Source organism: Rhinoderma darwinii, chromosome 9, assembly GCF_050947455.1.
Source record: "Rhinoderma darwinii isolate aRhiDar2 chromosome 9, aRhiDar2.hap1, whole genome shotgun sequence".
Lineage (NCBI taxonomy): Eukaryota > Metazoa > Chordata > Amphibia > Anura > Rhinodermatidae > Rhinoderma > Rhinoderma darwinii.
In genome coordinates, this window is record NC_134695.1 from 62249362 (window position 1) to 62276123 (window position 26762).

At 42.9% G+C, this 26762-nt stretch overlaps 1 protein-coding gene across 1 annotated transcript in view; it reads right to left on the bottom strand.

The window, feature by feature from the left end:
* Positions 1-340: 340 nt before the first annotated feature.
* Positions 341-26762, bottom strand: part of LOC142660902 (transmembrane protein 263-A-like) — a 119088-nt gene continuing 92666 nt past the window's right edge. Inside the window, exon 3 of the mRNA XM_075837957.1 lies at positions 341-1559. Within this exon, the coding sequence (XP_075694072.1) occupies positions 1273-1559 (287 nt within the window). The 3' untranslated portion in view covers positions 341-1272. The remainder of the gene's footprint in view (positions 1560-26762) is intronic.

The window sequence follows — 26762 nt, forward strand, 5'->3', positions numbered from 1 at the left end:
CCCGGCTGCCCAGAAAATCACAGCCGTGCACATGGCTACGGTCGTGTGCATGAGGCCTTACTGTCAATGATGTCATCGGCCATCTCTTATGATGTCAGATGAACTATTCATTTATATATATCTGGCTTATTGTGCACTTAACATTTGTCATGCTGCTGGTCAAAGACCTGTCCGATACCTTATTCCCCTAAGCCAGAAGTGGCGCCTGTGGTGTCTCCCCTGTATATTCATGCATGCTTTAGTGATTTAAGTGCACATGTTTATGGGGGAATTGGGTAGGATCACGGTCAGTTATCTTAAAGGGGTTATCCCATTAAAACAACCCCTGTCTATATGTCTATATGCCTCCTCTTAAGACCCCTCTATATAAGCCAGAGCAGAGGGCCAGAGCTAAGTGCAGCTCCCGCTCTGGAGGATGACCTTATATAACGTGGCTTTCCCTGGCGATAGTAGCGGATTGCCATCCAGTCCTCAACAATAAAGGGGTTGTCCAGATGTCCTAAAGGTCTATTTCCAGGGGGTCCTGTGGGCCAACTACCTATTGTGGTCAGGGTGCAACCACTGCTGCAATGCCATACTACATGAACCTCCATCTGTACAAACCATATGAGTGCCCATATAATATCATCAACCTCAGTGTACATAGTATGGCCACATTCCCCATGTAATAGTATCAGTCGTAGTACTTATAGCTACCGGCCATTACATGCGTGTTACAGCATTAGCTATAATCATATTAAAGCGACAGCCGCAGAATGGACAATCACTGTGATCTTGTCAATGAAGATTGAGGAACGTATACCGATACACCCCCTTAAATGGGGAAGGCCACTGTGCCCAAGGCATCTGCCTTTCCTGCCTACCCATTGCTGATGACCACTATAAATCTATTCATGTATCTGAAATAAGAGATGAAATTGAGTGACTGATGTGAATAATTTCTTGTACAACGCTGCAAATAATTAGTTGTACATAAATATTACACTATGTTTAGCTATAGTAAGTATTAAACTAAAATAACTATCTAACCTAGAATACCCACCATTGACGTTATATTGGTTCTCAAGGTGCATCTATTTTTGCTTCTGCAATAGATTTACTTTTATCTAAATGGAGGTTGTGAGAACCAGTCCTGGTCAGCTCAGGTACTCATGACATACTACAGGTGATCAACTGCGGACAATTGGGACCTGAACAAGGTGGAGAGGGACGCTCTTCCAGATGTGACCCAAGCAGGTCAATAGAGGAGACAACGATATACAAGTCATTTGATTAATCAAACTTGTCCTTTTTCTTGGGGGCAAAGGACACTTTGCTAGCAACAGCAGATCCAACAGCTCCAACTCCACCAGTCACTACTGATACGCCTCCTTTGACCAGTCCAACACCAGCAGCTGGCACGCTGGTAACCGCCGTCTTCGTCAGCTCAAAGCTCTTACTTCCCACCCATGCGACACCTCCAAGAGTGGCTCCGACAGCTCCTCGGGTCATGCTGTATAGTCCCCCTGTTACTCTCCAGATGACACTTGCTGGTGGGTCTGGGTGGTCCTTCTTAGAATCTGGGCAGTAAAAAAAAAAAACAAAGAACATACACGTTATTCATGCAGTAGGCAAATTCCAGAATCTGGTTGATCACCAGTTTTTTCTCAACTTAGTGGGAACTGATGGTCCAATATACGCAAACCCCATATCTAAAAATCGAAGATGCTAATATAAAAACATCCTAATATGTTCCGCTCATTGTGCTATAGTCATATGCTCATACCTCACACCAAACGGGAAGACTTCTTTTAGAGTGAAGCTCAACTTATAGACTGATGATTCCCAGTTGTACCAACATGCACCAGAAATGGTCCATGATCAGTAGTACTTTCCTGAAACGTACGCTGTAGCCTATGAAAAAGTCAGGATCATGATCCGCTATGGAAAAATTAGCAATACTTTCCATGGTCCCTAGTGTGATTGTGGACTCAAGGACTATAGTTAAAAGGGTTGTTCCGTCTCCTCTGTAACCCCAAGTGACCTGCTGTTATTGCCAGGAGAAGCTATGGGAGACCATTCAGTTGCACCATTGTATTACAACAGTACTCAGCATTTAAATGAAGGAGTCCTCCAGAGCAGGAAACTTTTTTTTCTCAAGTTCTCCTTACTGGCTAATAGATAGAGGTCCCGAGAAAATAAAAAGAGGTAGATCAGATGGTTTCAGAAACAGATGACTGAACATGCCACCAGAGAACATATCCTCGACTCATAGAAAAAGGTCCACATTGTTGTCTGACTGCGAACAAACTTTTAACCACCACTTACTACACTCTCATGAACATACTAAACCAAAAAATGTATTCTATGATACAAAATAATTCCACCTAACTTTCTGGACAGAACTTCTGCAGTCACTGGATCAAAAAGTCTTACTGAGATATGATCGTCAGATAAAGGGGTTGTCTGGTTTAGAAAACACATTTTTGAATACCCTATTAGGGAATTGATAAAGCGGGGTCAAACTTTAGGACCCTCATCTATAAGCCAGAGCAGAGGGCAGCTACAAAGAGCATCTCTTGTTCTGGAGGACCCAGCATGTTTTGCATTACAAGTACATTCAATTAAATTCAATGAGAACTGTGTAATTGCTAATTACCCCTGTGGAGGCACTGTTGGGAAATTGAGCCCTCTTGTTGACGTGCGCCCCAGGCATTCTGCGATCAGCTTATCAGTGGGGGACCCTTCTTAGAAAAATAGACAACCCTTTTACCTGTCCCCTAGGTCCATAATTACTCCCAAATAGATGCAGTGTTGTCACCAAACCAAAAAGTCAATTGTGCCACAATTACTTGTAACCGAGTCCTAGAAGTAACTCCATATTTCCAACAGTTTTGAGTATTGGGTTGGATTTAGGGTGTGCGCTCGAGTGTCCTAGTTTTCCAATAGGGATCTCAGTAGAGATACAATTATTACAAAAATCTCACGGGGGACAAAACTATACAAAATCCCTGTCATTTAGCTAATGTGAACCTGATCAATAAGACAGCCTGGCATTGTGTGCTAATGGATTTATTCACGAACAAACTGCAATGATCAATAGCAAAAACACATTTGTCCTGAATGTCCAACCTGCAGTAGATAAATCAGATTTTACTACTGATAAGATAATGGTGCAGTGATCCATTACTGTTGAATAACCTTCAGATATCCATCTGTAGACTATGTAAAGGGAGCATAAAGGTTCATGGCCGCCATAAAATGGTCCATAGAGGACCTCTCCCAGCTCTCTATAGATCCTGAATGATGTATAAATCTGCAAAATTTAATTTTGGGTGTCTGGAAAACTGGCCAACTCCTATGGGCCAGTGTAAAGTAATGGCGGACAATAGCGGATGTCACCTTGCAAAATACATCTGTCAGATCACGATAACTCAGAAATGGGTGAATGGGTCTCCTTAACAAATAATTCCAGGAACCCCTATGGCCTATGCCAAAGTAAAAACCTTCTAAGATACAACAACAATACAGGGGGTGCATACGTAGGGATTTTTCAAGCACTCTAATTAAAGTTTTGTGAGGCAATTTTGAATGAAGAAACACAAGGAGATGTTATTATTCGAAAAATTTCTTGGTCCGATGAAGCCAACTTCAAACTTTCAGGCGCTGTTTCTAGGCACCACTGGGTTTATCACTCAATAGAAAACCTCCTTGCAACAATTGGAGAACAGTTGAATCTCCCTGGGGTTCCAGTTTCATGTAAAGGGGTAATTGGACCCATCTTCTACAATACACCGGTTACCTCAGACCTGGACCTTAACATGCTCCAAAAAATGTAATACCACAATTACAACTGGAGCATGAAAATGAAGACTTCTATTTTCAGCAAGATGGTGCCCTCCTCTTTAGGCTTTAGCGGTGCATCGTTATCTTGAGGAAAAACTGCCCAATAGGTGGATAGTTAGACGAGGTTCGGTTGAATGGCCACCACGATCACCAGACTTTACCCCGATGGACTTTTTCTTTTAGGGAGTTATCAAAGATAAGATATATTCAAAAAAACCAGGCACCGTTGATAACATGATTGAGTTCATAAAAGAAGCAGCCAAGAAATGATGCCAATGAAGAACTCTGTGCCAAAGTGAGCGTAAAAACAAGATCACAGCAACGTGTAAATAGTGAGGGCCGCCAATGTGAGCAAATAAGAGATTGTACTTAATTGTTGTGTTATTCTATAAAATACTATTTAAACGGTAATATCTATTATTATTATTATTATATTTACTTATTATTATTATTATTTTTACCTATTATTTAAACTGTATACCTGTAATGACAGGGATAGGAAAACAGACAAGTGAGCCCTAATCTACCCGCCACTCAGTCCCTGCCTACTTGCAACGACCCGCCCTAGGCGACGGGGTACAACTGGGCGACGGTCCCTACACTCAGTAAGTGCACGACAGACAACCAGACAAGGAAACACAGAACAAAGGGAAACGGGGCAGTTGCCCACGGCAACACCGTGAGCGACAAGAATAGTAAACGAGCCGAGTCAAACCAGGAGAGTACGAGGTGCCAAACGCAGAGCAGGAGAGTAGTGAACAAGCCGAGTCAAACCAGGAGTGTACGAGGTACCAAACGCAGAGCAGAAGAGTAGTCAGTAAGCCAGGGTCAATACGAAGAAGGGACAAGTAGTTCAAGAAGCTGCAGCAGGGCCAGGAAACCAACAGAGAAGAATCACAAGCAAGGAGGAACAGGAAAGGCAGGTATAAATAGACAGAGGGCGGGAGCTAGCTCCGTCTGGCCAGACTGTGATAGGCTCTCCCACTCCTAAGCCTGCCATCCTGAGTGGTGGAAGATGGAGTCAGTCTCACAGACATAGAAGCAGGTGCAGACTGATTACCTATGGGCGTGGATACAGAAGCTGTGCCTGGCAGATCCTTAACAATACCTATTATTATTATATTTACCTATTATTTTTATTATATTTACCTATTATTATATTTACCTATTATTTAAACAGTACACCCCCTTATGTACCCCACCCCCCCTGTATACAATATGAAAGTCATGTAATATCATGTACCTCAACCATATCTAAAATGACATGTAAGCTGTCTTTTTCCTAAAGGGCTTTTAGATATTAGATATGTTATGCTTCAGAGATCCATTACAGAGGTATGGCCAGCCAGGGGCAGGACGAGGGGTAGGGCGCATTGTGAAACTATTAATACAGGACTCAGCACAACCCTTTGATTTGGCGCCATGTAATACCACATTTCTCCTGCAGTGGCCGCTGCAGGAGAAATGTGTTGCCGCTTGAACCTTTCCCTGCCAGGGTCGTTTAAGGTTGGTAAAGGCCCTGTGCCCCCAACAAATTTTTGGAGGGCCTCATCCTACCTGCGGGACCCAACCCTACCAATTATTGCAGCCACATATAGGAGAGGTAGCCACACATGTGTGATCCACTCCACTGGAGTCTATGGGAGTTTTGGAAAAAGCCAAGTCAGCGACTCCCTTAGGCTATGTTCACACTACAAATCCGACATGTATTTACTAAATGGGGCCTAACATTTTAAAAGAGAGAGCCACGCACGTGCATGGCCAATTCTTCACCTCTTCTTAACTGGACAGGATTACCAAAGGGTAATTAGGAAGGGTGGGTGGTGGAGGTCCTAGGGCACGTGCCCCATGTCCCCTTCCTATAATCTGGCCAGGTTCCCCGGCAATAATGGCCGATTGCTGAGGGGTTTTAGCTGCTGGACCTTCGGCAATCAACTGAATGCTATTTTTGGATGTTTTTGAAGATTCGAGGAATAAGAGAGCATTGATTTAGACGACTGTGTAAAAGTAATGTTCTAGAAGCAGGGCCTATATACTGTCCTAATACAGCAAATAACACTGAAAGATGAAAACACACATTTTAGAGTTTCATGTAAGGAATGTGTATTTATACAAATAGATATTTTATACAAATTCACATAACTTCAAAGAAATCTGCTGTCGCTGAATGGGAACTACAAAGATGATGGTGATGGCAAAGTGTTGTATAATACTGACGGCAAAGAAAACACTTTGATAATGAATCTGATCATCTCTGCGGGGGAACGTGCCGCATTTCAAAAGGGGGATTAAATAAGAAAAATAAAATGGAAATTATTATAGGGAGAAACAGGATTTTCCAAAGTGCCAGTCCACTGTTATTCTGTTGAATGCTTCGTGTATGTAGTGACTAACCCTTACTGCTAAACTCAACTCTAATATTCAGAACAACCAATACAAAGATTATCTGGGTCGACATCTCTTATTGAACATATAGAAGGGGTAAAATTACATTTCAGTTCCATTGAACCACAGTGGAGCTAAAGTAAATGTTCCCCTTGAATAAAATGTTCTTTTGTTTTTAATTTTATAATATATCTTAATAATTGCTGGAACTACATTTTTTTCAATTCAAAGCAACAAATTCCCTGCAAACAGTTAACTTAAAAAAAAAAATCTGAACACCTGCAGCCACCACTAGGGGGAGCTTATGAGCTTACTGCATACAAAGCAGTGAGATTCTACACTCCCCTAGTGGTGAATGCAGACATTTAAATCTATGACTATGCAGAAGATTTGGAGCTCTGTATCAGAAAAACCAAGTTCCGACTGCTAAAAATATATATTAATAAATTAATCTGGCCAGAATATTGGACCTAACAACAACATGGTGGTAAAAGGTGGAGATTCACTTTTATTTATATATATATATATATATATATATATATATATACATACATATATACATATACATAGATATGATTAGCATTATGAACATAAGAATTGCGAGAGGAGACAAAAATAGATAAAAAATACATCATATACATATATATATATACACACACATACACATACATATATATATATATATATATATATATATTTTATGTATTTTTTATCTATTTTTGTCTCCTCTCACAATTCTTATGTTCATCCTGATCCTCCTGGTTCATGAATAGTATGGAAGAATTACAATAAACATTTACAATGCAGAGGCGTAGGATTGGGGGCTATAGGGGTTCACTCATACTTATCAGGTAGAGGAAGCAGTTCATCCCACCATTAAAAACAGCTTGGCAGGATGGGAATGGTCGACCAAGATTTTTCACGCCTTTAAAATCAAGGGCCATTTCCCTAGGATTTGGGTCAGGGACGGACACCACCTGTCATTTATGGGGGGCAAAATTTAAATCCATTGACCTCAATAGCATTTATTTAAAGTTTCCTTCTGCACTTTTATAGAAGTAACTGAAAAAAGTACAGAACAGGAAAGAATAAGGCTGTAGTGTCTGTATCACACGTCTGTATGCATGTTGCCCAAAATGTAACCCTTTATACCCAGGGGGGGCATAGAAAAAAAAAATGTGCCTCTGACCCCTACTTTATCTAATAGCGTTTATTTGTAGCGACCCTTCCTATTTCTTGTAGGACAGGTGGATGGTATGACCCCGGGTAGAGCCTCCCGAACTTTGCATTCTGCCAATGGGTAAGGAGGATAGCGCCAGTCTGAGCTAGGACGTCTTCTCCTCACGGGCATTATTGGGAGTTGCCCTTAGGCTGAGGATATAGAGTAGACACTGTATACAATAATTCCAATTATTTTCAATGAGGTCTTGACTAACGCCTCGCAGTGTGTCTCTTGTCGGATAAAAGTTGCAGGTGACGGTGGCTTCATTTGTTTCATGCAACTTTTACTTTTTAAATGAATAAGGCTCAGCAATGGTCGCAGCCAGTCACGTCGCTGGAGTCCTTTTCTTAAAATGTCCTTTATTCTTCACTTTTCCAGCATGTTCTGCAGGATGCTGCCCGGTAAATAGTGCTGGGCTTCACAGCTATAAAGGGAGGTGAACCTGTGTTCTTCTTAAGGTGCTACCCTCATCCACAACGCAGCAATTAAATCGGAAAATATCACAGCCGGTGCCTGCCGGAGGATCACAGACATGACTGTGGGAGGAACGTGTACCCAGGTGGTTTGTAGCAAAGTAAGAACCTAAGCACTCCGGCAGGTGCCATCTTCTGTGCCACGCTGCTTGACCCAGCAATTTCAGTGTTGCCTCTTCTTACAAAGAGTCATTTCACAGCCGACACCCCCGTTTCCAGTGCGTTCATATTGCAGCTGTAGCACGCAGCAACCACGCAGCCGAACATCTGTGATTAGGGAGCGCAGGATAGAAAATATACAAATCTGTCTACGTATGCTGCACACATCATGCGGGTAAAAGCCAGAATACGAAGATCTGGACCCATGCCGATAGCTCTGTGATTATATGGTGTATTTTACGTTAGAGTCACTTTATTTAGGACTAGGTGGTTATTTTTACTGTTGGGGGATATCACACATAGAGCCGGGCCCTGACTATTTGCTATATACATTGCGTTTATGCAAAGCCCTGTTTACAGGGCAGAGTTTCCAGGGAAGTGTCGGCCCATGATTGAACATACCGGTAATGAGCCCAACCCTCCACGAAAGGCAGAAGGTCATCAGTCTTGAAAGGAAGTTAGAGGGGTTTTCCGACCCTTAAAGGGATTTTCCCGCTATCACAAGTCATGGCATACCGCTACAAAATGCCATCATGTGTTCATCGGTGAGGATCCGAATGCCCAGACGACTTTTAACCTTGAGAATGAAGGGTTGAGGTTCCGTAAGTTTTTTCCTGCACCTCGGCGCTCCTGGCCTTCCACCGATTAAGAAACCACAACGCCACATTTCACTTGAATGGGGTTGTATTACAGTTCTCTGCACAGCGGGTAGACAGGAGCGCCTCTGTGAAGGGAAAAAGTAGAAAGAATTTCTGCCCTTTTGATTCTCAGGATCGGCATCGCTCTAAGGTTGAACCCCCATCGATTACAATATTATGGCATATTCTAGCTATATGCCATAACGTTATATAATGGGACTACTGATGTTAAAGTAGGACTAAACCAGTTCTACATGCCAAATAAACAAACCCGTAATACACTAACCATTAAGACTTGGCGCCATTCTGTCGCTGCATCTTGTTGTCACTACATGGTGATAACTTTTGGCCCAATGCCATGACACTGATGACAAGACATGGTTGGAGACCCCAATAATGGCACGGATTGGCTGCCGTGATCATGTGGCAGTATAAAGTTTGACAAAATAGTTTTTTTTTAAATTTGACAACACATATATTACAACTATTTTTAGACATTTAAAATAGGTTTTAGCCATTTTTTTGTGTTTGGACATCCTATTTTTAAGCACTCTTACAGCTGCTCCCCTGTGGTCTATCTCTCTGTTTGTATATAATATGGTACCTCTAAAGAGAAGGACCCCAGCACATTGTTATATCATGGGGAAGGTGGACAGGACCAACCCAGGATGGGTCTTGTGCTCTCCATGGACCACACTAGCTCACCTTTTATCTGCAAACTCATTCTTTACATGGTGTCAGTCTGGTATATTTGTATTGTGCCTATGTTGTCGATATATATGATTGTTTGACACCAAGACGATCATCTGACAGGAACAACAGCTTAGGAGACCTTCACAGGTAGCAGGGCGACATAACCTTTTCTTGCTGTTCAGAGGGAACGTATGGAGGTTGAATTCAAACTAATACCAAGGCTACGTAGAAAATATTGAGCAGGTGGCATTGGTCCGGCATGGTCCCCTGCAGTTTATTTTTCTACTAGCCCATTGGGTGGACTTCTAAGCATGACATGTTGGATGCGGAAGCCGAATACTTTATACAACAGTAATGTCTTGGGCAACCAAAAATAAGCTGTCCTGTTGACTCAGAAGCACGGCAAGTCACCAAAATCGCCATAGTGGTACTGTCATTGGGGCTACAACTGGTAAACCCTGCACATACTGTAAGTCTAGTTTACCCTATTTTCCAGTGGGTGGAAAGTCTTCCTTGCCAATCAGTTCTTGGGTTTGAACTTAACCAGGTAAAAGCTAAAGTATAGTCATTCTCGGCCCCCATATATATGGTGGGTTCATGTTTAGTGGGGGGGAATGGAGTGGTTGGGCAGATGTTGGTGAGTGACATCATTATTTGTGGCCCGTATCCTTCATTCACTAGACGTCCAATTACAGGACCTCAGGAGGAGTGTCTCAGGCTATGTTTCCCCCATATAGCTACTGAAAAGGAAGCGGCAGTCTGAAAGTCCCACCATGACTATCATCAGGATCCGCTAGACGCTAAAACCTGCTAGTATGTCAGGGCTGAATATAGCTATTCAGCGGTGACATGAAATCTAAATTAATTGTCCAATTGACCAGTGGTTCTAACTGTACATCACTCAATGTTGAGTCGAGAAGAATGCAGTAATACCATTGGCATGTTGAATGTGGTGGGTCCGTGGCTTGGAGCACCCGGTACATTGCATATTTGGGAATATGGTGTTTTGGAAAAAAATTACCCATCAGTTGCTTTATTTTTTAGAAACAGCTCCACTCTTGTCCATGGGCTGTGTTCGGTATTGCAGCTGAGCCCTATTCACTTTAATGAAGCTGAGATGCAATACCAGACACAGCACATGCACATTAGTGGCCATGTTTGTGAAAAAACAAACCCAGGCATTGCAATATTGATAAGGACATGGCCAAAATCTAAAATAAATAAGCCTGGTTCACTTATCTGGTTAGTCTTCTGAGTGTAGGATTATTTTTTGTTAATTTTAGACATTTTCAAACTAAATTTCAGTCCTGAGATTAAATCTATAAAATGTTTATTATTTTGTTCAGCAAAAATTTCAGCATGCAAAATGTTCATGATGTTAACAAATGTTTCTCTTTCTTTCTAGTTCTGCTTCCAAATGCAGTTTAGTCCGAATTTCAAGAACAATACAAGAGTAATAAGGATCAATTTCTAACATTTAAGATACATTTTTAAGATGCCCCCTCCCTGCCAACAACAAATTTTTGTACATTGAGTACAAATAACTAAAATACCTCAATGATTAAGGATGGCTGTAGATGGGCAGGCACCCTACTGACACCAACAGTTGGTGAGACATCTGCCCTACCTTGGACCCACTTCGTATTGTTGTCGAGATGTCATAGATCTTGCCGGCGGGGTATGAACGGTGAATACAATACTTAATTTTTCTATAAGATTTTCCAATATATCTCCCTGTGTGACTTCAATCTCTTCTGAGCATGGGAAGCTCTTGCTATCAACCCCCAATATGGAGCAATTCTCACCTATTTATCAAACTGGGCTGGAGAAACAAGCAGCGTGTGGCCTGCTTATCAATAGGACTTTGCTTGGGTAGGTCCCTCCTTTGCTACTCCTGTCATTGGCTATGCAGATAAGGCACTGAGCTTAATTGACAAGCGATGCTTCAGTAAATCTTTCTTATAAGACTCAAGCAGAAGTTTTACATTAAATCTTACCTATATTTCTGCGAGCCAAGGGACCCGTTCAGTGCGTTTTGGGTCCTCGAGGAGGAGATATCTACCAAGATGTCCTTAGGTGTAAGATTAGGGTTACATGGCAACAACTTCTTAGCCAGAAGATCTTGCAGCATTCAATGATGATGCTTTAATTTACTCCATCAGCAAGACTGTAGGAAGTTGCCTTTAGATGCTGACCATGGTCTTGTCAAGCCAACAAGTGCAATTTAATGTTTTTGTGCATTTAATTGTTGTAGTACGCAATACCCTGCTAAGACCACCACATATCATCTTCCCTACTTGTGTTATGGACAGAGGCATAACTTGAAGGTCCTGGTCCATAATGAAAAATCTGTAACAAGCCCCTGTCATGGGATCCGTAGATATTTATGACCATCACGGGGCCAACGGAGGTTGGTGCAGACCCACTGTGTGGAGAACGGATTTGGCGTAGGGCTAAACTGGGGAGTAGAGTCTAAGAGATAGCTAGGTGTTCACCCTTTAAGATGTGGACTTGGTCGCTGATATTGCTACCCCCAGAGTAGTCTCCGAGGATAGCGGACAACATGGACAGGCGAGGTACAACAAAAGCAGACAGATGCAAGGTCCAAACTAGGGCTTAGGTCAAGGCAGGCGGCAAACGTTCACTCACGGTTAGCAAGGCTAGAGGTCGGAGCAGGCGGCAGACAGTCATAACGGTGAACAGGCTAAAGGTCAGTGCGGGCGGCAGACAGGACTGGTCAAGTTACAGTAAATCTAATGGTAATCACAGATGAGCAGTACGAGCAAGATACACTAAAGAACCTTATTTCTCAGACAAAGAGCAATGGGAGAGGGTACTGAAAGCTAGGTGAAAGTGGCCGACAGGAGTTAGAGGAGAGCGGCAGCAGGGAAGGCCACCAACAGCGTGGAGTAGAGGAGAGACTCGGTGCCGGCAGGGAGCCAGAACATGCCGAGAACTGGGGAGTACCAAAGTAATGTGGCAGCATTGTCCCTCCTCAGACACAAGAGCTCTGGTGAAAATGCTACCTCTGCACCCCCTTTAGCTACACCCCTGGGTTTCGAGATGATTGACTTTAATGTAACACATATATGGGATAAAAGAATCAAACTCTTTTAGGTGTACTTGGAAATATGTTGGCTAGGACGGTTAGTCTTTTTGGGTGACTACAACAAATCAAGTATGAAATGCATCTGCCCACACACTGACCAGCCCAAGGCCTCTCTCTGCAGAGGGTACTGGGCACTGGAATTGCCTCAACACTATCAATTAGATAACAACAAATGGCTGGTATTGTGGGTTCTGCATAATGTGACAGAATGATGTATGTGCCGAAAGAATCATGCCGGGCATCCGACAGCCTCCTCTGTCACTCCAGAACCAGACGTCCCACTACCGGCACGGAGCAGACATTGTCAGAACTAGTGAGAGATACAATCTGTCACCATTTACAGGCATGCTGGGGCCAAGGCAGAGCTTCATTCCTACATGTATAATAACCTCAGCAACGGTGCAGAAGAGCAATTTGTGGTTAAAAAAAATGAGAAGAATAGAGAATAATGAAGATTTGTGCGGAATAAAAACAGCCAGGCTCAACTTTTAATCTGAACTAAAATAATAGAAATAATAGCTTTTTAAAATGTGTCCTATAGGAATGTATTACAGGATGCAACAGATATAGCATTTTTTGTATACGTGTTGGGTGATGCATGCCATGTAGGTGTATAAGAGGGGTGGGAGGACATCCGACAAGGAAGGCGCAGTTCTAGATTTTTTTTATTTTTATAAAATACTCTATTTTCAACTTCATTTGCTGCTTCCCAAAGCAATCACTCCATCTGTCAATTCATTCTTCCACCGAATGACTCGGCTCTATTCTGCCTCTCTTTGTGATCATGACGGTCTATCCATTACTTTTTAGGCTGGATTCATACGAGCATGTTCGGTCCGTAATGGACGGAACGTATTTCGGCCGCAAGTCCCGGACCGAACACAGTGCAGGGAGCCGGACTCCTAGCATCATAGTTATGTACGACGCTAGGAGTCCCTGCCTCTCCGTGGAACTACTGTCCCGTACTGAAAACATGATTACAGTACGGGACAGTTGTCCTGCAGCGAGGCAGGGACTCCTAGCGTCGTACATAACTATGATGCTAGGAGCCCGGCTCCCTGCAGTGTGTTCTGTCCGGGACTTGCGGCCGAAATACGTTCCGTCCTTTACGGACCGAACATGCTCGTGTGAATCCAGCCTTAGAGTATGTGAACACCCAGTGACCAAAAACGTCGGAAAATACGGAGCTGTTTTCAGGCGAAAACAGCTCCTGATGTTCAGATGTTTTTTATAGCAACTTGCGTTTTTCGCGGCGTATTTTACGGACGTTATTGGAGCTGTTTTTCAATGGAGTCAATGAAAAACGGCTCCAAAAACGGCTCCAAAAACGTCCCAAGAAGTGACATGCACTTCTTTTTATGTGCCATATTTTGACAGCGACGCGTAAAATTACACCTCGTGGGAACAGAACACCGTAAAACCCATTGCAAGCAATGGGTAGATGTTTGTAGGCGGATTAGGTGCGGTTTTTCAGGCGTAATTTGAGGCGTAATACGCCCAAATTACATCTGAAAACACTGCGTGTGAACATACCCTTAGTCCAAATTACCAAACTGGCTCTAACTGCAAAAGAGATCCGAGGTGTTTTTAAAAACTTAAAGGGGTAGTGTCAGGACAACTCCTTTCCCTATGTCCTATTAGGCGTATGGACGTCATTGAGGTAGGTCCCACGCTCGGGACACTTCTCTGTTGGCAAGAGCATAGGGACACTAACAGATGTTGGCTCTCGCTTTGGTGCGCCCTGCAAATCCATGTCTTACATGGTCCTCGATTCGCTTGAATAGCCTTCATGAAAGGCCACATTTCTCCCAAGGAGGGAAATGTATGGCCGGCCTCATCTTTCCCTGGCATTAACAGCTAATTACCAGGGGTTTCTGTAGCCAGACCAGTTGTAATCGCTGATCGCTGAGCCGGCTTCAATCTGATAAAAGATTGTTTTAATGTGACAACCTCTTTAAAGGGGCTCTATGGGGTATATACAACATCTAGATAAATATAATTGCTAAGGACCTCCTATTTAGCCTCACATTTCTTTTAGCAGTCTTTGAATGTGTAATTGTATATAATGAGAAGCCCTTTTGTGCCCACAGTGTGTGGTTTGGCCTGAGGTGGACTACTTGGTCTATTAAGGCATCACTGGGAGAGACAATGACAGTTTTAGAGTGAAAAGACCCTGTTCATGTTACATACAGCTTGTACGGGGTTAGAAACAAGCAGGCAAATAAGCTGATCCTCCCACAGGCGGAGAAAAGCAGGTGCAACATGAATAGACTCTTAATAGTTAACTATATGCTGTAATTTACACATTATTGGTGATGACATGTCTAACTACGCATATGGAGGAGTCTATTTTAATAGGTGTGCCAGGGATATTTTTGAGGACCAAGAAGCGAAATAAAAATGTGTGAGACATCATCTATAAAGCGATGTGGCTCTGGGGGTGGGATGATTATTTTACTAAGACAAAAACCAGCTTTGATTAAAGTCCAATTCCATTAAAAGTTAAACGTTCAGGGGTAACTGCAGTCAACCCCAATATTTTTCTTCTGCTCACAGGGTCCAGGCGGCTGAGATATGGGAGCTGTAGGCAGTCCCACACTTGACAACTGATTTAGCAGGGAGAAATATTAGATCTGCATGGGTCTTCATCCTCCAGATTTAACAATAAATGTTGTATTGAATGACAGCAAGCAGAGATCTTAAAAATGGTGTGGAATTGAAACACAAAGTATAATAGAAAGGTGGTAAACTTTTCTATATACATTGGATTATGCTTTTGGAAAACCCCATTAAGTAACTTTTAGGATTTTGAGGCGGATCATTTGCTTGACAGATCATTAGGATTTTCAAAAAAACAAGAAGAAAAACTTTATCTCTTTATAAAATATTGTTCACTGACACGATGCAGCCTCCAGCAATGATATGGTTAAATAGCCGTCTGTATTCCAGGCCTGTTTCTCTGTACGGCAGGTTCCCTTTAGCCTATTCTGCGCCAACAGTTGCCATGGAAACAGCTATTTTTCTGTGGTGCCCCCCACTCTGTCCCTGGCAGTGGCTCCCTGAGGACTTCTGTCAGGCCTCCGGGGCTCTGAAAAATACAGCAGGGTCTGAGGGGTCGGGTGTGAGTACGATGTCTGTGCAATAAATAAGATGAGGCGGTGGTGAAGGGTTAACCAAGATCTATACTTAATGGAGGATAGAAAGAAACTTCATATTCAGCTGTGCAGAATTATACGCATACATTGATTACTACCGCAGACTACTGGCCACATACTGATGTAGCAGAGCCGAGTTTGTCATTTGACACCACTCACAGTGATATAATGTTATCTCAAGCCTTACATAGGAACGCATTACGCTAATTCAAAGAGCTATCAGGCACAAACTACGCAGCTCCAAAATCAGCTCTGCTACATCTGTACAGGAAATATTACACGTAATGGTTGTACAGACACTATATTGAAAACTTCAGTTTAATAAAATACGTTAATCCCACCGAGAATTTATATATATATTTTAAATGTCAGGATTTGGCGCAAAAGGTACAGTTGTGGTTTCGTTTTGCATTGCACCAGGTTCACGTAGAAGATGGGAGAGCTCCTAGCAGAAGATTTGCCAAACTGGGGTGCGGACTAGTGTTAGGGTTCTAGCCCCTCTAAGGGGTTTTTCCACCAAACGCATTTATCCCCTCTGTGTTGGATGTGTTTGATCTTCCATAGAGTTCGCATTGATAAACCGTCCGACCGCAGCTCCACTCAAAATCCTCCAAACTGCAGTTCTGCGCGTGAGCAAGAACGAGGGACTGGGGACCCCCATTCTTGTTATTGATGCTGGTCCCAGCCCACAGCATTAAAGGAAGCAACCGACGATGCCAACTACGTATGTTTTATCACTTTATTCAATAATAATAAAAAGATATAATTTTTTTCTACTCTATTACTGACTGTCACTGTAAGGTTATGTTCACACTGCCTATTTTCGGCCGTTTTTCAGGCCGTAAACGCCCGAAAAATCGGTAGCAGAACGCCTCCAAACATCTGCCCATTGATTTCAATGGGAAAACGGCGTTCTGTTCCGAGGGAGCGTTTTTCACGACGTTTTTTTACGCGTAAAAAAACGGCCGCGAAAAAGAAGTGCAGGACACTTCTTGGGACGTTTTTGGAGCCGTTTTCCATAGACTGTAGTGAAAAAAGCTCAAAAAGAAGTGCTTAGAATTTTCTTGGAAAGCCGAGCGGGTGGCATACAGACACATAGACTTTCCAAGGAAAGCGGATCATAAACAAAGCAGCGCAGCGTTCCCCGAGCGCTTCTGCCACTTTGTTTTAGCGATTGGTGCGTTTTAGCGATTCTCCGTGCTCGGACCCCCATTGATCAAAACTTCTGACCTGTCACTATTACATGTCAACAGTTTTTTGAAAGTTTAGTTACCCTTTAACCATTTATTTACTTACCCAATGTCTCTATAACTATATTCTGTAGTGCGGTATAAACTCACATAGGACCATGGTCCCAGATGGAATTAAAATCTATTTTCCCTGGATTTAAACCAGAAGTAGAACCTTAACTGAGAGAACCCAGGGGCGTAGCTATAGGGGGTGCAGACATAGCTGTCGCGCCGCTGGCTCAGGTACCTGAGGGGGCCCAAAGGCCCCTTTGCCAAATATGATGTCACCAGTGTTATAAATGGCACATGGTGGGTGTGGGGGGGGGGGGGCGGTTACAGATTTGTATTGGGGTCCCAGTTACGCCTCTGGGAGAACATACAATCCCAAGCATGCGGACAAATGTGAACTGAGGACAATGGAGCAAGTTTGTGGCTCATTCTGCTGCCCCGAATGTATATAAAACACGTCTATAATAATTGCAGTATATTCCGGGGAGACAATTGCTCCCATTTTCCGAGCATTCTACATGTATTAAATCGCAAGTTTTGTAATTGGGCTTAACAAGAGTGACAGAACAGCCGCTGCGTTCGGCAGAAGTTTGCACTTTGCGCTTTGTACATACATGGGGAGGGGGACTCTCAAAGTGGCTATGTTTGGGTTGGCAGTTCTGAGATTGGTAACTCTTGCATCATGCCTGGGGGAGCTGGCATGGGTGGCAGGGCAGCCAACTGTGGCCTCATTAAGTGAGCCTGCAGCGGGTACCTGTCTTGTCAGGATGACTGATGAATGCGGGTTCCCTTGAGCTGCCACTTGACGTACGCCGTGATGGATGCCTGTTATACAAACTCACTTGCTGAGGGCTGAAGCAGAAATGAGGGGAAGTTTAATAAACAAGAGGAGCCAAGATGGATCCTACAGAGATAAAGACGGCACGGCCACTGCTGGTGTGAACCTTCATCTAAGATGCAGCAATCAGAAAACATCTACATAATCAGACGCCTCGTTTAGTTTAACCGTTGATGTACCTGCAGAAAATATTCATTTCTCTCATCCCAACTAAACATAGAAATTCTGCTGTTGATGTCTTCTGTCTATGACGTACGTCGGTATAATTGTGTAGAATAAATAATGCTTTTACAGCACCTCACTTTATGACTAATGAAAGATGCCAAAACGTGTCACAATATAATCTACATGAGGGCACCATGGGAAGTTTGTAGAATGCTCTAATTCTTTATCCCCTTTTTCCGTGGTCCCTTTCTTTCTGCACTGGATCCTAGAGGGAGGGTTCTCTTCCTAAGGCCCTTTTACACCGGTTGATAATCGGCCGATGCAGCGAGCGCCGATCAATGAGACATCGTTGATCGGCACTCGCTTGCTCCTCTCACCCGGAGCTATGGATGGGGACGAGCGGTCGTTACTCCGATCGTTCATCCCGATACAATATTATCATGCTGGCAGCGCGTCTGTTTACACAGGGGGATGTGCTGCCGACAACGATAATATTAAACTTTTTTAAAAGGATACGACCAGCAGATGATGGAGCACTTGCTCGTTCATCTGCTGATCGCTGCCCTGTTTACACAGGGCAATTATCAGCAACGAGCGTTCTATGAACACTCGTCTGCCCGATAATCGTCCTGTATAAAACCCCCTTTAGAGGCTAGCAGTAAAGTCATATACAGATGTGACCTTTCTCACCTTTCCTCTTGTCTCAAAATATCCTGAGATGGGTGGCGTGAGATGACCAACTTTTTTTTTTTTTAAAAACAAGATTTTGCGATACTCTGTCACGAGATGTCTATGCTATGTGTGTGTCTATGTGTGGCCACCCAGTCAGTGGCATAACTACCGCTGTAGCAGCCCTAACGGCTGCTACGGAGCCCTCGGCATATGACACCTGTAGCCCGCACCGATCAGCTTCTCTAGCTGCCTGCGATCACCGAAAGTCATTGCACAGTATGCAGTGTACGGAGCCGGAAGCAGTTGGCTTCATACACTTCATAGTGGCCGAGCTTCAGAACTGCGTGGAGCCATTTGCTTGCGGCATGGACGTCCAATGCCCGCAGGTCATAATATACTTATGCCCTATCCGGTGGATAGGTCATCAGTTGTCTGGTAGCGGACAATCCCTTTAATAGCAGAGGACGGTGATTTATACATCCAAGTCTTTTATTTTAAATTGTCAAGGTGTAAGGCCTTATTCACACGGCGTGTATTCGACGTGTTTTTCACGCCGAAAAATGCGTCAAAAACGCATGCTTTAAGCTTTCCATTGACATCAATGGGAAAACACATTGTAGTGCATACAACGCGTTTTTTACGCGTGTGTTTAAAAAACGCGTAGTGTAAAAAAAAAAAAGCATCAGATCAATTCCTGGTGCGTAAAACGGCCCAAAAACACGTAAAAAACACACCTAATTCCCATAGTCAATTAGAGTCCTATTTAAACGCCCCAAAAATGTGCCGAACACGCATCAAAAAACGCAACAAAAACGCCTGTACTTTAAAAAGCTCTTTGCAAAAACACTAGCGTTTTTGATGCGTTTACACATCGGGTTTTTTGAGCGCCGTGTGAACAAGGCCTAAATGTTCTTTACGGTCAACATTTCTACACCGAGCTGAATGGAAACGGAATCTACATATGTTTCTGTCATTGTGGTGCTGGATGTGTCATTGGAGCGAGGATACAATTTATGTCACCTGCAGGCAGATCCGGATTAAAGCGTCAACTAGTCAGGATTTGAGAATCCTTGGAAAATTTCAAGCATACACATGGTGGCGTTAAGTTTGTAAGAAGCTTACCTGCTGCATGGTATGTGATGTGTCACGCGCTCTGATGGTAAATGGCGCTACAATAATCATGCAGGAAATAGGGCTATGGTTACATGTTCACGTTGCGTAATTTGATGCGAAAAATCTGTGCGACAAATCTGCACATAAGATGTATGATGTGAATGTGGCCTAATAGTCCACCACCCGATTCACGTAGCTCGGGCACAGACGCTTCACAGTAATCAACAGATGCCCACAGATCAATAGATACTCTGCTGACTGGAAGCACTGAAGAGCTCTCGTACTCTTCTACTACAAGATGCCGTGCCAATTACATTGAGATTCTTCCCAGCAAAGAACTACAAAAGTTTTGCATACATGAGAATAAGGCGACGTTCACACGTAGCGGAATTGCTGCAGATTTTCCATCCAGCTTTGTAGACGGATAATCCGCAGCAGAATACAGTAGCAGCAAAGTATTCCCCCCCCCCCCATTGACTTCAAACAGCAAAATCTGCAACTCCAGTAAAAAAAAAAACACGGTTTCCAAAGTTTGAAATAAAAAAAACATTACTCACCTTCCCAGGCGTTCCGTTGCAACGTGTACCTGGTCCCCCGGCTGGTCTCTGAACACCCAGCACCCAGTGATGTCGTGTTGATATGTGACCGCTGTAGCCAATCACAAGTTGCTGCTGTCACATGTGACAAAACGTCATCGCAGGAGGCTGGGTGTACCGAGACCAGGTCGGAACAGGGACGCGTTGCCACAGGAGGGGAGCATTTTTGGGAAGACAGTCAAAATGATCTCCGGAAAGGTCATAGATACATGTGAGAAGATCACATTGGTGGTCTGTGATCTTGGACCATCAGTTGTATTTTTTAAATCATCCAAGCTGGGACTATTAATGAGGACAGTGTGGAAATATTTATAGGGGTTCTCTGACACTATTCAAGGGGCACTTTGGCAGGAATTATTTATAGGAGGCACAGTGGCTGGCACTGTAATGGGCCACTTTGGCTATCAGGCCCCGTTCACACATTGCATTAATATTGGACGTGTTTTTCCATGGCAGATCCGCATGAGGATTAGCAAGGTTGTCATTCAATGGGGAAAATCCTCAGCTTATCTGTGGAAATAAGTCGAATGCTACATATTACTACGGATTATTTTTTTCGGCGATGCGTACAAATAACCGCTCGTTAAGCTTTACCGTAGAATTTCAACGAGGTAACGGAAATCCCATTCACATTCATGGGATGCACACGGTCATCAGATTTGCAGAGTCCGTGATGAAATCCGTGTCAGGTGTGAACGGAGCCTGGCTGTTAAGAGGGCACTCTTTTTTAGGGGGACTCTGGCTGGCATTGTTATAGAGATACTCTGGCTGGCACTATTCATGGGGGTATAATCTGGTAGATGCTATGGTCACCAGTTTAGGGTAGGGTTTATCCATCATATACAGATCTTAAAGGTTGGCACCTATGCCCTGTGTATACTCTCCTGTTTACTCTGTGTTCTGCACATTACTGAATGCAACCATTGCAGCCCAGTCTACCCCCTCCTCTAGCATAATCCTTAGTCTTTTGTATACCCTCTTATCTTGAATACGTTTGAGTGCCATTTCTACTGTCTACCTTCACATCTAACATATTTAAGTGCAACCTCAGATATCTCTACTGTAGTCTCGATGACTATTTACAACACTGCGTCTTCTTTGCATTATGGATGCCAACTGGTAGCCGGCACTCAACAGTATCTTCAGCCCACAATTGGCACAAGGCACTGGCACCGAGATCACCACCAATGAAAAAAAAATAATTTCCATGTAAACCAGTTTCAAAGATGATCATCTGGGCGCACGTTTACATCATGCAAAAAACACTGAAGACACTGAAGGATTCGGAGGAAACACGTGGTGCCAGGTTTCTCACTGCCGTTTTCTCTTTTGTTGGTTAATTTGGTGCCACATGTCGCACTGACATATTCTCTTTGGTTGGTTAATTCGTTGTTATTTGCAAACAGATCTTGAATTGTTTGTAATTCTGCATGTATTTGATCTAGGTCATTCAAAAAAGCTTTTTAAGCAGACATCTGACAAACTTGTAGAAGCTCAGGTATGACGAAACTGTAGGCACTCCATGTGCCGCTTCTATATGGCACTAGATTAATGCATAAAGGCTATGTAAAGCTTTGAGCGCTTTTAAAAATAAAAAAATAAAACAATGTATTATGGTGTTTAATGCAACTTTTGAATTTGTTTTTATTAAAAAATTATTTTTACTTTTTGAGATACAGCTGCTTTATTTCCTGTATTCAGAGCAGCCGTATCTTGCGCTGAAACCCGAATCCGTCTGGTCAGCCGGATTGACGGGTTCAGTGTCAGCGGGTCCTGTGTGTCTCCGAGACGCAGTATTCACCTGTAATTGATCACATCTCAGTTCATAACCCGCTGACCGAAGGGTCCGTCCCACTGACCTGACGGCATTGGGTTTCAGCGTGAGTTAGAGCTTCTATGTATCCTGGATACAAAGAAGCTGTATCTCAAAAAGTTAATTTTTTTTAAAATAAAAAAACATTCAAAAGTTGCATTAAAATCCATAATACATTGTTCTATTAAAAAACAAAAAAAAACAACAAAAGTGACTAATGATTTAATGATTAAAGCTGGAGCAATGCTGCTAGGGGAGACCATCTCTGTAATACGGCATATGATCGAGGATGCCATGACTTTTTAATTTGTCGTATTTCACCATACATAGTATTTCTCCATACACGTCTATGGATGCAGTATTACGGCGCCGTACGACATTGTAGCTTTCATGCGCATGAACCGTTCTAAAATCCCTAAATATTTTATTCAGCCATTCCTCAGTTATCGAACAGATGTCTCACCAAGACAACTTCTTCTCTAAAAAAAAAAAAAAGCCACAAAGTTGGTCAGCTGATTGCCGCGGCTCGGGCTAATGGAACCCCCAGCTATCAAAGTATATCGCTAGGGAAATTTCGTCCGGCCACAATCAAATGGGTGACCATGTAATACATGGATGTGCCGAGTCCTCAAGGGCAGTAGCTACTTTTACCTAGCGACCCCTTAGGGTATGTGCACACACACTAATTACGTCCGTAATTGACGGACGTATTTCGGCCGCAAGTACCGGACCGACCACAGTGCAGGGAGCCGGGCTCCTAGCATCATAGTTATGTACGATGCTAGGAGTCCCTGCTACTCCGTGGAACTGCTGTCCCGTACTGAAAACATGATTACAGTACGGGACAGTTGTCTTGCAGAGAGGCAGGGACTCCTAGCATCATACATAAATGTATGATGCTAGGAGCCCGGCTCCCTGCACTGTGTTCGGTCCGGGACTTGCGGCCGAAATACGTCCGTCAATTACGGACGTAATTAGTGTGTGTGCACATACCCTTAAAAATACTTCGCTCAAGAAGGCAACTCAGTTACATTATTTTAAAATTTTTGTGGAATATACTCTTTTATGTGACCCATCTCTATGTTTTTATATTTCAAGCTAAAAAAATCAACAAAAACAAATGCAAAAAACAACAAAAACAAATGCAAAAAACAACAAAAACAAATGCAAAAAACAACAAAAACAAATGCAAAAAACAACAAAAACAATTGCTAGGTCCCTGTGTCCTACATCTGTCAAAAATCCAAACCACATGAGCAGTTGTGATCAACCTATAAATCTAATGCAGGTAGACAACTCAGACAGCAATCTTCCGAATACGACACATCTTTTGTAGACATACTAAGACACAAAAAATGTAATCTCCGGCAACTGTCATTCAGGATGCCAAGCCATACAAACACTCCGAAATAGTCGCATATATCTATTACTTTGCTGGAAGGACGGGAGCTGGACACATTGTATTGAAAGCTCTATTGTCTATATTATCTGTAAGACTCCAGACAAAAGGGCAACCTTGTCCCTCGACTTGTAAAGGTCAGTGCTTGGCCTGAGCAGCCAGTGGAAAAATGACATTTTAGAGATGGACGAAAAGGTTAAAATATTCCTGTAGCGCATCCAACGGCTGAAATGTCTGTCAGCTGGGGAAGTGAAGAAGCTGGAGAAGCTAAAGGTGAGCAAATCCACTCTGCCCAGTTCCAAGAGGTCACCTGAAGTACAGTTTGCATAATCTTCATATTCCCAGGGAATCCAAGGCTAGAATCTCACCAAGGACCCTACACTACATATTTCAAAAATTCTATCCAAAATCATACAGGTATAATGTAAAAGGTAATACCAAAAATATAAGAAGATAAATGACTTATGACATTCATGAAAACCTAATTGATTCATTAAGCAGTCTAGCACCGTTGAACAAGAATGAGCGCGAAACACAATGGTGGAATGCACTGACAATCCTGGTTGACAAGTACTTTAAGGGGTTCTCCGCCTTGGACAATATCCACTTGTTAGAAGGTTATCTTGACAATAAGCTGATCCTAAAGTGTCCACCTACTGGGACCCTCAGTGATCAGCTATAATCTGTGGGTAAACCTGGCATTAGGTGTTCAATTTCCCAGCAGCGCCACCACAGGGCAAATTGAGCATTACACATTTCTCATTCATCGTATCAATTTGTTGTCCGTGTAATACAGGACAGGACAGGTCCTCCAGAACGAGAGATGATGCTCTTTTGTAACCACTCTCCATTCTGGCCAAGAGATGAAGATCCTGAACAGACGACCCCCCTCTATTAACTCAGAATTCCCCCATTGGGTATATGAAACTGGGTTTTCTAAATTGGACAACCCTTTAAAGTTATGCCTTGTAGTGTCATTGGTTCTTGACACACCAATAGACTGCATGCTAATGGATACTGCTACAGCCACCAATAGGACTACCTCAACTTGTTGTAGACATCAGGTTCAGGTTAAAGGGTGATGCTGCCTAAATTCATCTTCTGACATATTATTGCAATGTGTCAGAAGATACTATTGAAGGAACTCCCGCCGACATAGTAAACTGCAGTGTTGGATATTTGTTCTAGAAAGAAATTACAATGTTAAAGGGGGTTTGAGTGCTCTATAGAGTATTTCAAGAAGAGGTGAGAGCCACCGTGATGTGATCTTCTGATTGTTTGGATTAAGATACCTTCAATGGAATCCATCTGTCCAAATCTAAAGGCCCTTTTACACAGGCCAATTATCGGGCAAACGAGCGTTGACAGAACGCTCCTTCCCGATCATTGCTCTATGTAAACAGGGCAACGATGAGCCAATGAACGAGCAAACACTCGTTCATCGGCTGATTGTATCGTTTTAGCTTCCTAAAATATTACCTTTGTCGGCAGCACATCTCCGTGTAAACAGGGAGACGAGCTGTCGACATGATAGAAATGCATGGGGACGAGCGAACGGAGTAACGAGCGCTTATCCACATACATAGCTCCGTATGAAGGGCCAAACGAGTGCCGATCAACAAGCTGTCTCGTTGATCGGCGCTCATCTACACGGCCCATGTCGGGCCATGTAAAGGGACCTTAAAGGTCTGAGAATTTTTGGTCAGCTAAGATAATACATAAGCCTCAGGTTCATGTTTAAGGTGGCCCAGTGTGCCCTGGTGGTTTTAGAAACTTGTGGAACAAAGGCAAACATAATGACCTCAAACATTATTTATCAAAACCCAAAACCAATCAAAACAGAAGGCGAACAAACTAAGCCTAAAAATCCCAAAACACAACGATGGAATCAAAACCTGATGTAAAACATAGTAACTTTGTGTTTATACACAGCAGCCAATCAGAAAAGGCAGAGCTTCAGTGGGAGGGAGGGAGCAGCAGTGTTAACCAATGATAAGACAGGAGGTGTGTCTCAGACTTCCTGAAGGCAGTGTAGTTAAGCTGTAGCCACAGATCACAGCTCTGCCCTAATGAAGCTGAGCTAAAAGTGCAACCAAGCAGCAAGTGGTGAAGAAAATAAATAGCAGGTAAGCCTAACCTATCGGGACTGACAGACATCATTTTAGAGCTCACGACTGGACAGTTGCTTTAAGGAACGCTTCCTATATAACAGCTTCACATCCAAATCAGTAATGAAATTTATTTTGAACCAATTATAATAATAAAACATTTATAAACCTTATTTTAGAGAGTAGAGTCTACAATTTATGAGCCGACCCATCCATTGACTTCCTGCTTTCTTGGTCCCCGAATGTTTGCATTTCTAGTGCATTTTCCTGTTCTCTGGCATTTCTAAATTCAAATGAGATGTTTCTCGCTGTGAACAGTAAACTGTTACTTATGTTAATTTGCACACTAAAGGCTGCTGAGCAGCGTGGGTGTGTCTCAGAATTTGATCAAAAGTATATAGGAAGATATAAGGCATCCTGGGAGGTCACTCATCTGTAGTGAGAAAAATCGTAGATGAAAGCAGAATCAATTATTGTCTATGAAAAAAGAAAAGCCTTCCCGGCCTATTGGCATTACATGGGGCTTTGCCTTTATTACTTAGGTTTTCCACTTATCAGGGTCTTCTTGTCTTCCTAATAAGCATTCTAATGCCCTAAACTACAAAGATAATAAACTTTCTAATATATTCCGCTTACTGATTCAAACTCATTCCCGTGCCGCCAGTCTCCCACTATTTCTTGTTTACAATCTGAAGCGATGACATCATCACGCTGGACTATCAACAAAGAGCGGGAGAACAAAGAGACCAGTGACGTGTACATGTCTGAGAGTCAGAAAGAGAAATATATTAAAAAATTAAGCCCTAACCTGCATCACAAAAACGTATGGGGACGAGTGATCATAGTAACGATCGCTCGTCCTCATACATTACTGATCATTGCTCCTTGTGAAAGAAGCAAACGATCAACAGGGTCCGTATTACGGCAGCAGCACCCGGGCCCCCATGCGGTTCTACTCAACTTGTGAATACTAAAGTGATCTAATTTAGTTCAGCAGAACTGTAACTGGCTGTGGTGTTGCAGCCATATTATGGACCCCAAAATGTATTAGAATTTTGTGCAACCAGCTTGAGACACACTTATTTTTGGGATAGGGAGGGGGGAAATTTCATTAAGGCCTTGGAGATCAGGCCAATTAGAGTTTTTTCATTTTCGTTTTTT